Below are 13,768 nucleotides of genomic sequence, written 5' to 3'. Positions count from 1 at the left end.
TGGAAACATGTTGTATTTTCTGATTTGTGACAAAAAACGCTTAGATTCTGACGTAGTTCCAGTAAGGAATGTCTTCAATGGCTCTGGTGGTGCAGCCAATAGAGGAAGTTTAACTTTTCCTGAGGCGCAACACATTCCCATTGTTTCACCATTGAATTGCAAGGCCTTGCAATAGGGACAAATTTTAGACATTGTCCCGATTTGAACACATCTACTCAAGCTATAATCATCGACTGGGCTTTACCTGAATGCCAGGCGATAACTTTCAGGTTGCTCTGATTCCTCGGCACGCTTTCTTTTCTTACTTTCTCTATCAGCAGCAAGCCTGATTTCTTGCTGTTCTTGTGATTCCTCGGCACGCTTTCTTTTCTTACTTTCTCTATCAGCAGCAAGCCTGATTTCTTGCTGTTGTTGTGATTCCTCGGCACGCCTTCTCTTTTCACTTTCTCTTTTAGCAGCAAGTCTGCTTTCGCGTTGCTCTGGTAGTTCCTCGGCACGCTTTCTGTTCTTTCTTTCTCTATCAGCCTCAAGCCTGTTTCCTTGCTGTTCTTTTGATTCCTCGGCACGCTTTCTGTTCTTTCTTTCTCTATCAGCCTCAAGCCTGTTTCCTTGCTGTTCTTTTGATTCCTCGGCACGCTTTCTTTTCTGACTTTCTCTATCAGCAGCAAGTTTTTTGGCATAGACTCTTTGAGAATCTTCATCGGCTTTTGCCATTGTAAGTTCATCAGTCATTTTAAAGCTAAACATTAATAGATTTCTACGTGAACATATATGTCTTAAATATCTTTAATGGCGTCACCGTCATAGCAAAAATGACGACAACTAACTTCATGACGTCAGTCGACCCAGAAACATGACGTCACCTGACAGACAGACACAGAGACAGACAACTTATTTTTATATATATAGATATATATATATAATAGCTGTTATATATATATATACCACCCCAACACCTAGTTGGTGGGGGCGCTTCGCGCCCCCCCCCAAGCCCCCCCGCGCGCGTAAGTCGTTACGCGCCATAATAGTTACGCGCCATTGTAGTTGTGTCCCTATGTCCCACCTGTGAATATAGATAGATAGATATATATATATATATATATATATATATATATATATATATATATATATATATATATATATATATATATATATATATGGTTTTAACTACGTAAAACTTGCGAATATACAACATTCTTTGCTGTCCCATTGTCTTTGCATATAAATAGATTGTCAGGTTTACCGACTCTTGAACATGCAACATATAATGGTCCATGGGAAAACAATCTGTATTCAGATCTATACCTCATGATTCTAATGATTGCCCTTGAGCTTTGTTGATGGTGATTGCTAATCGACCATTCCCTGTCCCGGTGTCCCGGTCGCCATTTATATCCCCCTGTTTCCCCCGGTGTCCCCGTTGTAGTTGTGTCCCTGTGTCCCGGTCGTCATTTATATTCCCTGTGTCCCGGTCGTCATTTGTATCCCGGTGTCCCGGTCTGTATATACATTCATTTTTTAGTTTTGTTTTTCTCCTTTATTTTTTTCTTTTTTTTCTTTTTTAGTTTATTTAGATTTTTAGATTTTTTAGATTTTTTAGTTTTTTTATTAGTTTTTAGTTTTTTTTCTTTTTAGTTTTTTTGTAGTTTTTACCTTCTTTTTAGTTTTGTTAGTTTTTTTTTTTTACTTATGTCCTGGTCGTCATTTATGCTCCCTGTGTCCCGGTGCTTTGTTGATTGCTAATCGAACATTCCTTTTGTCCTGGTCGCTTTCTCTTTGAGTGTCGTCATTTATTTTTTTCTTTTTTAGTTCTTTTAGTTTTTACCTTTTTTAGTTTTTTTTAGTTTTTTTAGATGAAAATTTTTTTTAGTTTTTTCCTTTTTTTCTTTTTAGTTTTTTATTGGTTTTTACCTTTATTTTAGCTTATTTTTCAGTTTTTTCCTTTTTTTATTTTTTTTTTTTTTATTTTTTTTTTAGTTTTTTACCTTTTTTTAGTTTTTTTAGTTTTTTAGCTTTTTTACTTTTTTTTATTAGTTTTTAGTTTTTTTGTAGTTTTTGCCTTTTTTTAGTTTTTTCAGTTTTTTTTTAGTTTTTTATTGGTTTTTACCTTTATTTTAGCTTATTTTTCAGTTTTTTCCTTTTTTTAGTTTTTTTTAGTTTTAAGTTTTTTTAGTTTTTTACCTTTTTTTAGTTTTTTTTAGTTTTTTTAGTTTTTTAGCTTTTTTATTTTTTTTATTAGTTTTTAGTTTTTTTTGTAGTTTTTGCCTTTTTTTAGTTTTTTTAGTTTTTTAGCTTTTTTATTATTTTTTAGTTTTTTTGTAGTTTTCGCCTTTTTTTTAGTTTTTTTAGTTTTTTAGCTTTTTTATTTTTTTATTAGTTTTTAGTTTTTTTTGTAGTTAGTTTTTTTTAGTTTTTTACCTTTTTTTAGTTTTTTTAGTTTTTTTTAGTTTTTTAGCTTTTTTATTTTTTTTATTAGTTTTTAGTTTTTTTTGTAGTTTTTGCCTTTTTTTAGTTTTTTTAGTTTTTTAGCTTTTTTATTAGTTTTTAGTTTTTTTGTAGTTTTTGCCTTTTTTTAGTTTTTTTAGTTTTTTAGCTTTTTTATTTTTTTTATTAGTTTTTAGTTTTTTTTGTAGTTTTTGCCTTTTTTTAGTTTTTTCAGTTTTGACGTCACTTGATCCACAGATCCACAGATCCACACACAGACAACTTATTTTTATATATATAGATATATATATATATATATATATATATATATATATATATATATATATATATATATATATATATATATATATATATATATATATATATATATATATATATATATATATATATATATATATATATATATATATATATATATATATATATATATATATAAATAAATAAATAGCGCATTCCTGAAGACTTGGGCTGCAATAATCAAGTTTTGCTCTTAAAAATTTCTCTTCAAAAAAAAAAATTAGTAATAGTTTATGAATTCGCAGCACAAAGTGATTTCCTTGCGACAGACGAGATTGTACCTCAGTCCCCGTAATTTTCAAGCAGAGCTTTATCCGTTACAATGTCACAAGGTGACAGAAAAGAAAAATTTTATATGGTTATAGTTTTTGAAGTGACCGGGTTGGGCTTGGGATTCTTCAAAGCATTTGATCTATTTTGAGTCTAGATATTGGTACTAGATATAATATAATATTATATCTAGATATAATATTATATCTTATAAATACAGATATAATATTGATCGTAATTTATCTTTTAAATTTTTATCCATCCATTTGTTCATTGTCTTAGGCAAAATATTTTTTTACTGATTACAATGGTGTTGTCTATTCCCAAAGACTTGAGTTGCAATAACCTAGCTTTACCACAATTTCCAACTAAAGTAAAGAAAAGAAATAATATTAGCACAATAAATGTATCTTAACCCTGTAGAAATCATATTTAAAAATTTTATTCAATATTATAATGTATGAATATTAAATAAGCCCCAGTATATAATATATGTTATATATTTATGTACTATATAGCAAAAACATATGCAAGAGGCCTTGCCTTTTCCCTGGGGGCGGGGTCACTTGGACTATAATATAACTTTTTAATTTTCATAGGATGGATATAAATTCGTTGAAAAGTGTGTTTTACTTTCACAATAAACAGAACTGAACACAACAGTTATCTAAAATTCAAGAAGTATATACGATTATAAAGTTGATGTGCTAGGAAATTTAAATTCACATTTTCTTTATAAACAATAGTCCCACATAATTTTTATTGTACGAAAGTAGATGACATCAATGAGGCACCAACCAACAATAAAAAAAAAACTAGTGGTAGTTGACGATAGATGACAATAATCGATAAAACAGGTGAAATAAATCACACAGGGCTTAAGGAAGGCATAAGTGATATAAGTCCTAAATAAGACCAAAATGAAAAATAAGGCCGGTAAGGCTGTGGGCTCATGAGTACTTTTTTAAGAGAAAAATTTCTTAAAGATTATAACCACAATAAACTTTTATTAATGAGTATGTAAAGTTTAAGGTATTAAAAAAAAATACAAAAGAACTTTTCTTAAAAATTATTACCCAACCCTTCGAAGACCTCGAATTGCTGATGGCACTGTTTTACAGAAATGTTTTCGTTTTCTACCTTCAGGAAGAAATGACTTGGCTGGGATGTATTTGCTTGATAAATTCCACATCAACTATTACAATTTAGCTTTAGACTGATGATCAGTATGATCAAAGTATGACTGAATACACATTACCCTGCTGATTCTCCATTTGGGAGCAGCTTAGCAAACAGTTTTGGGTAATTATCCTGGTAATAAGTTTTAATAATAGTTTTGTAATTATTAAAAGATAATGATCAGCAGGATCAAAGTATGACTGAGTAGATATTACCCTGCTAATTCTTCCTTTGATAACAGCTTAGCAAACAATTTTTGGTAATTATCCTGGTAATAAAGAGCAATAATAATTTTGGTACTCTTGGTAATTGGTATTTTTTAATGACCAGCAGGATCGAAGTTCTTCCTTTCTGAACGGCTTAGCAAACAATTTTTTTATAATTATCCTGGTATTAAATGGTAGCAATAATTTTGGTACTTTGGTAATTAATATTTGGCAATGATCAGCGTGATCAAAGTATGACTGAGAACACATTACCCTTTAATTATTCCTTTCAGAATGGCTTAGCAAACAGTGTTCTAAAATTATCCTGGTAATTAATGGTAGTAACAGTTTTGGTACTTTGGTAATTGTTTTGCGAGAGCAACACTTTTTGGTTTTGTCATGTTTTTTTTCTGTTCCTAGCACCCTGATCTCAGCTTATTCCTAGTAAGTGGTTAGGGTCTAACCTCTGCAGTTTTTACGGAAAGTGTGGACCTTAGGCCGGATTGATCAAAATGACTTAGCATTTTTAAAGCTTCGTAGAACTCTTGCCTGGGGCCAAAAAGGAAGGTTTTTGCTTGTCCTTGAGCCAGAGGCTGTGTGAAGTGAAGTGGAGTTTTATAGCCTATGTTAGAGAGAACTATCTGAAGTTATGCAGTCAAGCTTTCGTTTCATCAAACCATGTTTCTGCTTTCGAGGGCAAAAGCCCCATTCTAGCAGGCAAGCAGGCAGGCACCAGTTTCAAATTGAAGATGGACTAAAATCTCTAAGTGTTAAATATATACGGCTGTCTCTCTCAGCTACGGCTGTCTCTCTGAACTAGCAACAGCTCCCTATCCTCGCGGTACGGAGTTTTTATTTCAGTGTCCGTGGTGCCGGAAAGAAATGAAAATATCGGAGGCAGATTATTTGTGAAAGCACCTCTGAAATTGTTGATTGATTTTTTTTTTTTGTCAGTTCAATTTCTTTTCTTGTCAGTTCTTCGTTGTTTGCTTTGTTTATGTTTGTTAGAATTTATTTATTTCTTTCCCTTTTCTTTCTTTATTACTCCATCAGTGTTGCATTTTATATTTATGATGGATGATAAATTTATATATATAAAATTAAATAAAAAAACAAGTTTTTTAACTGCAAGTAAGGAGCGACTTTAAAACTTAAACGAACAGAAATAATTCCGTATATCAAAAGGGGTTGTCCCCTCCTCAATGCCTCGCTCTTTATGCTAAAGTTTGACTCTTTCTCACAGCTCTACTTTTTAAAACATTAAAAAACTTCAGCGTAAAGAGCGAGGCGTTGACGAGGGGATAATCCCTTTCATATACGGAATAATTTCTGTTCGTTTCAAGTTTTGATGTCGCTCCTTACTTGCAGTTAGAAAAACTTTTTTTTATTTATGAAAGCTTTTTAATTAATGGATGTTTTGATTTTGGCTCAGACATGAATAACTGAAACGAAATTTGCATAATAATTTTTTTTTGGCTAAATGGCTTTCTCATAGCTTTGATCGGACGATTTTGATAAAGAAAGGGGGTGAGGAAGGAGACCAAGTTGCACTCCAATTTTTGGTTACTTAAAATGGCAACTAGAACATTTTCTTTCAGAAAATTTTTATCAGTAATAAATATATGTAACTTACAAATTAACATACATAACGAACTTCTATATTTGTATATTTTTATCACGTATCTGAGGGGTTCGCCCCCCTCGTCAATACATCGCCTTTTATACTAAAGCTTGAATTTTGTCCCAATTCTTTAAGAATGACCCCTGAATCACAAAGGCCTTAAAATAAATAGTTGAAATTACTAAAAATGCTTTAGCGTAACGAGTGAGGTATTGTGGAGAAGACGAACCCCCTTATATACGTAATAATTTCTGTTCGTTTTAGGTTCTAACGCTGCTTCTTACTTCCAGCTGAAATTTTTTTTCTCATTGTCTTTTTTTAAATAATGCTAGAAAATCCTGTGCCCCCTTCTTAGAAAGTTTCTTTCCTCACGATAAATTCCTCCATGGAAAGATCCTCCCACGTAGTCTCCTCGCCCCGATCCCCCTCTTAACGTGAAAAAGTCCCCCGAAAATGTCTATACACTTCCCAATAACCATTACTATATGTAAACATTGGTTAAAGTTTGTAACTTGCATCCCCTCCCCCGGGGACTGTGGTGATTAAGTCGTCCTGAAAGACATAATTATTAGGTTTTTCGACAATGCTGAACAAACTGGCTATCTCAAACTTTGATCCGGTGACTTTGGGAAAGGAATTGGAGGGCCTAGGTGCCCTCCAATTTTTTTGGTCACTTAAAAAGGGGAATAGAACTTTTAATTTCCGTTATAATGAGACCTCTCGCGACATTCTAGGACCACTAGGTCGATACGGTCACCCCTGGGGAAAAGCAAAAAAAACAACAAATAAACACACATCCGTGATCTTTCTTCTGGGATAAAATACAAAATTCCACATTTTTGTAGATAGGAGCTTGGAACGTCTACAGTAAGGTTCTCTTATAAGCTAAATCTATGGTGTGATTTTTGGTAAGATTCTATGACTTTTAGGGGGTGTTTCCCCCTTTTTTTCTAAAACAAGGTAAATTTTTTCAGGCTCGTAACTTTACATGGGTAAAATTAAACTTAATGAAACTTATATATTTAGAATCAGCATCAAAATGCGTTTCTTTTTATGTAACTATTGGTATCAAAATTCTATTTTTTTTAGTTTTGGTTACTATTGAGCCGGGTCGCTTCTTACTAGTTCGTTACCACGAACAGTTTCATATATATATATATATATATATATATATATATATATATATATATATATATATATATATATATATATATATATATATATATATATATTATATATATATATTTTACTCTGCTGATTATACTTTTCAGAACGGCTTAGCCAACAGTTTTTGGGAATTTTCTCCTAAGTGTGAAAATGCCAGATACGACCTTTAGGTATGACAAACACAAAACTTACCAAACAGCTCGGCAAACAGTTTATGGTAATTATACAGGTAATAAATGGCAATAATAGTTTTGGTATTTTGGTAATTAGTATTTGGTAATTTTGAGCAGGATTAAAGTATAACTGAACAAACATCACCCTGCTGATTCTTCCTTTCAGAACAGCTTAGTCAGAACAGTTTTTGATATTTAATGGTCGGTAATGATCAGAAGGTAAAAGTAAAACTAATAACATTACCGTGCTGATTATCCCTTTAAATACAGCTTAGCCAACAGTTTTTGGTAGTTATCTCATAAGTGTGAAAGTGCCAGATACGACCTTTAGGTGTGAGACACATAAAGCTTAGTAAACAGCTTAGCAAATGTTTACGATAATTATCCTGGTAATAAATGGGAATAATAGTTTGAATATTTTGGTAATTAGTATTTGGTAATGATCAGAAGGTAAAAGTAAAACTAAATAACATTACCGTGCTGATTATCCCTTTAAATACAGCTTATCCAACAGTTTTTGGTAGTTATCTCATAAGTGTGAAAGTGCCAGATACGACCTTTAGGTGTGAGACACATAAAGCTTAGTAAACAGCTTAGCAAATGTTTACGATAATTATCCTGGTAATAAATGGCAATAATAGTTTGAATATTTTGGTAATTAGTATTTGGTAATGATCAGAAGGTAAAAGTAAAACTAAATAACATTACCGTGCTGATTATCCCTTTAAATACAGCTTAGCCAACAGTTTTTGGTAGTTATCTCATAAGTGTGAAAGTGCCAGATACGACCTTTAGGTGTGAGACACATAAAGCTTAGTAAACAGCTTAGCAAATGTTTACGATAATTATCCTGGTAATAAATGGCAATAATAGTTTGAATATTTTGGTAATTAGTATTTGGTAATGATCAGAAGGTCAAAGTAAAACTGAATACACATTACCCAGCTGATTATCCCTTTGGAAACAGCTTAGACAAGAGTTTTTGGTAATTCTCTCATGAGTGTGAAAATTCCAGATACGACCTTTAGGTATGACAAACAAAAAACTTAGCAAACAGTTTATGATAGTTATCCTGGTAATAAATGGTAATAATAGTTTTGGTATTTGATAATTAGTATTTGGCAATGTTCAACAGGATCAAAGTATAATTGAACACATATTATCCTGCTGATTCTTCCTTTCAGAACGGCTCAGTAAAAAGTTTTTGATAATTAATATATGGTAACGATTAGAAGGTCAAAGTAAAACTGAATATACATTGCTTTGTTAATTATTCCTTTGAAAACAGCTTAGCCAACAGTTTTTGGTAATTATCCTGGTAATAAATGGCAATAATAGTTTTTGGGTTTGGGTAATTAGTATTTGGTGATAATCAGCAGGATAACTCAAAGCAAATTATAAGTGAACACACGTTACCTTGCAGATTCTTTCTTTCAGAACGGCTTAGCAAACAGTTTTTAGTAATCAATATTTGGTAAATGATCAGAAGGTCAAAGTAAAACTGAATACAAATTATCCTGCTGATTATTCCTTTGAGGATAGGTTAGCCAGCAGTATTTGGTAATTATGTCTTAAGTGTCAAAATGCCAGACACGACCTTTTGGTGTGACAAACATAAAACTTAGCAAACAGCTTAGCGAATAGTTTTTGATAATTATCCTGGTAATAAAAGGTAATAATAATTTTGGTATTTTGGTAATTAGTATTATAGTTATATTTTGGTAATTAAATTATAACTGAATACACATTACCTTGCTGATTCTTTCTTTGAATACAGCTTAGTAAAAAGTTTTTGGCAATTACCTAATAAGTGTGAATCCTCAGATACAACTTTTAGGACTGATAAAGACAAAATACTCACATTAATCTTCCTCACCCGCTGCAAAGTTTCTGTTAATGTAGTAAGTATATCATTATGACGAGGATTACGGAAAAAGCTAATAGCTTTAAATCTTCTCTCCAGCTCTTCAATATCCCTTGTTGGACGCAAGAAAATTGACCTAAAAATGGCTATTATAGTTTATCTGTAATATAATCGTAAAATAATTAATACAATTATGTTCAACAAACGATATTTATTTAACAAAACTTTCACAATTTTTTATATTCACTGTTAGAATAGTTAAATAGAGCTTTTGATATTGTGATTTTAGTATATTTCAACAGAGTTTTAATATATCTGTGAAGCCTGAATAAAGTAAACAAAGATTTGACCTTTTCTTTGTAAGTTTCAGCACTCACTTTTAATGTTTTCCGGCATTAACGATATTACGCGTTAATAAAAATTTACCTTTAATACAATCAGTTCAGTTCAGTTCATTCAGGCTTATTTTAAAATAATTCATAACAGTCATAACCAACATAATGTCTCGTTTCTATGCAAAAATGCATGCTGAAAAGTAAATCGTAAAGTAATTTAATACAATAATATTTAATAAAGCATATTTATTTAACACAACTTCCACATTTTTTTTATATTAACTGTTAGATTCATTTAAATACAGCTTTGATATTGTGACTTTTGTGTATTCTGGTAAACTTTTAATATATCCGTAAAGCCTGAATAAAGTAAACACAGATTTGACCTTCTGCACTCATTTTTAATTTTTTCAAACATTAACGTAATTATACGTTATTATAATTTATGTCTAATATAAATGTAAAATAATTTAATACAATACGCACGTTTAATAAAGCATATTTACTTAAGAAACCTTCACATTATTTTTATATTAAATGTTAGATTTATTTAAATGCAGATTTCGTATTGTCATTTTAGTATATTCGAGTAAATTTAAATATAACTGTGAAGCCATAGTAAAAGTAAACGAAGATTTGACTTTTCTTTGTAAGTATCTGCACTCATTTTTAATGTTTTCAAATACTATCAATATTATACGTTATTAGAATTTACCTTTAATAGAATCGTAAAATAATTTAATACAAATGGTTGAATAATGTATACTCGTTTAACAAAACTTCTCCATTTTTTCATATTAACTGTTAGACTCATTTAAATACAGCTTTGGTATTGAGATTTTAGTATATTCTAGTAGAATTTTAATATATCTGTGAAACCTGAAAAAAGATTTGACCTTTTCTTTCTAAGTTTCTGCAGTCATTTTTCCAGTCACGTTATTATAACTTATGTTTCATAGAATCGTAAAATAACTTAATACAATTACGTATGTTTAATATAACGTCCCAAACAACTCTCAGTAATTTATTACCTATAGAAATCAGGCTAATACTTCTATAATTACCTAGTACCTAGCATATCCTTTCACATACAGGGGTTTAATTACAGTTTTCGTAAAATCGCAAGATACTTCTCCTTTTTTAGAAATCATATTCTTAAAAATCACTAACTAATTTCTAACCTCACAACCATCGTATTTAAGAAACTCATTTAGCACTCTATTAGTACCTGGGGCCTAATTATTTTTTAATACTTTAATCCATACGATTGAATGACTAATAACGAAGCTGACATGGTCAGCAAATTAGTCAAGGTTCTACCAACAAAATAATCTACAACAGACTAAGATTTCATAAAGTCTGCGAAAGACTCATAATACATCTTGATACAACACAATACAACGTCCCAAACAACTCACAGCAATTTATTACCTATGAGTACCAGGCTAATGCTTCCATAATTACTTAGTACCTAAAATCACTTTTTATACAGGGGTTTAATTACAGTTTTCCTAAAATCACTAGTTACTTCCATCTTTTCAAAAATCATAATCATAATCTTCAGTAACTAATTTCTAACCTCACAACCACCATATTAAAAAAACTCATTTATCACATTATCAACATCCGGGGCTTTACTATTTTCAATCCTTTAATCCATACAGTCGAATGACTATTAACGAAGTTGGACATGGTCAGCAACTTAGTCAAGGTTCTACCTGCGAAATAAACTGCAACAGACCAAGATTTCATAAAATCTGCGAAAGACTCACAATACATTTTGATACAACACAATACAACGTCCCAAACAACTCACAGTAATTTGTTACCTATAGAAACCAGGCTAATGCTTCTATAATTACCAAATACCTAAGATCACCTTTTTTATACAGGAGTTTATTTAAAGTTTTCATAAATTCGCAAAGTACTTCCCTTTTTCAAAAATCATATTCGTAGTCTTCAGTAACTAATTTTTAACCTCACAACCACCATACTTAAGAAACTCATTTACCACTCTACCAGTACCTGGTTCTAAATGGTTCTACATTTTGATACAACTCAATACAGCGTCCCAAACAACTCACAGTAATTTGTCTCCATATAGAAAGGGGTTTAATTACAGTTTTCCTAAAACCGACAATACATCCTGATATAACACAATACAATCCAACACAATACAATGTCCCAAACGACTCAAGAGTGTTGCATAAACAAACACGAAAGACCTCCCAAAAGCAATTGGTTTGCCATGCTAACGATAGCTAGGGCTTCTTACACAGGAGCATCACTAGTAAAAAAAAACCTGGATCCACCATTAAGAGCTGGAGAGTAAAGCGAAGAGTTTGCGGCCTATGATGCATCTTCTAGTCACAAAGGCCAGATCACTATTCGTTGTTTCTTATTGATCTAACCTTTTATTGAAGCAGCCACGATCTTTCTACATCATCCCCATATATTGGGGATCCCCATCATCCCCATATGTCCCCATATACTCGACGTAGATAACTTCGAAAACCACACTGCCTTTCCATGACGAAAGTAAGACAGTTCAAAATAGGGATGAAACCTTTTAATTGACATAAACAGATATAAAATTTTTTAACTGGATATTTCGAACACATATACAGTGTTCATCATGAGTTTTACTGCTGATGATGAACACTGTATATGTGTTCGAAATATCCAGTTAAAATTTTTTATATCTGTTCACTGTCAATTAAAAGGTTTCATCCCTATTTTGAACTGTTTTACTTTCTACATCAAAATTCGGTTCAACATTCTACATCAGGAATTAGGGTCAAAATTCCATAGCAGGACGACATCAGGAACAGCAATACAATAAACGAAGACAAAGGTCAGCAGCAAAAACGTGGGAAGAGTTATATGCCAATATTAAGGATAATTTTTTATTTACCCACGTATTTTCAGGGAAGAATTATTGTTTCAATTCTCTCTTATTTCAATTGCCTCGGGAACAAATTATTTAATTGCCATCTTCAACTCGAACTGATTTGCTAAAATGAACGAAATACTTTCCAAATCAAAGCCTCGACGAATATTTTGGCTATATCATACAGCTTTCGTTAGCAAAGAATACAAAAATAAATAGTTGCACATAATACATCCGAATCAAAATTTGACATTAAAAGTTCGACATGAAATGATTTATATGACAGGATACACACACACACACACACACAAACACACTCACAGACACAAACACACCGGGACACAAAAGAAACAGCCGAGGAAGCTGCTCAAAGAGTTCATGCCAAAAGGCTTGCGGCTAATAGAGAAAGTAAGAAAAGAAAGCGTGCCGAGGAATCACAACAACAGCGTGAAAACGGGCTTGCGGCTAATAGAGTAAGTATGAAAAGAAAGCGTGCCGAAGAATCACAACAACAGCGTGAAAACAGGCTTGCGTCTCAAAGAGAAATCACCAAAAGAAAGCGTGCCGAGGAATCACAACAACAGCGTGAAAACAGGCTTGCGTCTCAAAGAGAAATCACCAAAAGAAAGCGTGCCGAGGAATCACAAGAGCAAAATGAAAATTATCGCCTGGCATTCAGGTACAGCCCAGTCGATGATTATAGCTTGAGTAGATGTGTTCAAATCGGGACTATGTCTTAAATTTGTCCCTATTGCAAGGCCTTGAAATTTAATGGTGAAACAATGGGAATGTGTTGCGCCTCAGGAAAAGTTAAACTCGCTGCACCACCAGAGCCATTGAAGACTTTATGACGTTACAGACTGGGACACCGGGACACAAATGACGACCGGGACACCAGGAAACAAGGAATATAAATGACGACCGGGACACTCAAAGAGAAATTACAGACCGGGGCACCGGGACACAAATGACGACCGGGACACCAGGAAACAAGGAATATAAAAGACGACCGAGACACTCAAAGAGAAATTACAGACCGGGACACCGGGACACAAATGACGACCGGGAAACAGGGAATATAAATAACGACCGGGACACTCAAAGAGAAATTACAGACCGAGACACTGGGACACAAATGACGACCGGGACACGACTACAACGGGGACGCCGGAAGGGCACAGGGGGGATATATAAATGACGACGGGGACACAGGGAATATTCGATTAGCAATCACCATCAACAAGGCTCAAGGGCAATCATTAGAAAAATGCGGTATAGATCTGAATACGGATTGTTTTCCCATGGACAATTATATGTTGCA

General features: G+C 32.5%; 1 protein-coding gene across 3 annotated transcripts in view; it reads right to left on the bottom strand.

Moving 5' to 3' along the window:
- The window catches only part of LOC136039544 (mutS protein homolog 5-like), a 117,034-nt gene that overhangs the window by 66,260 nt on the left and 37,006 nt on the right, over positions 1-13,768 (bottom strand). For all 3 annotated transcript variants that reach the window (XM_065723366.1, XM_065723368.1, XM_065723367.1), the window contains exon 7: positions 9,220-9,358. In XM_065723366.1, the coding sequence (XP_065579438.1) occupies positions 9,220-9,358 (139 nt within the window). The remainder of the gene's footprint in view (positions 1-9,219; positions 9,359-13,768) is intronic.

This window comes from Artemia franciscana, chromosome 19 (assembly GCF_032884065.1).
Source record: "Artemia franciscana chromosome 19, ASM3288406v1, whole genome shotgun sequence".
NCBI lineage: Eukaryota > Metazoa > Arthropoda > Branchiopoda > Anostraca > Artemiidae > Artemia > Artemia franciscana.
The sequence above is the reverse complement of the archived record's forward strand: the minus strand, read 5'-3'. Positions and strand labels throughout refer to the sequence as shown.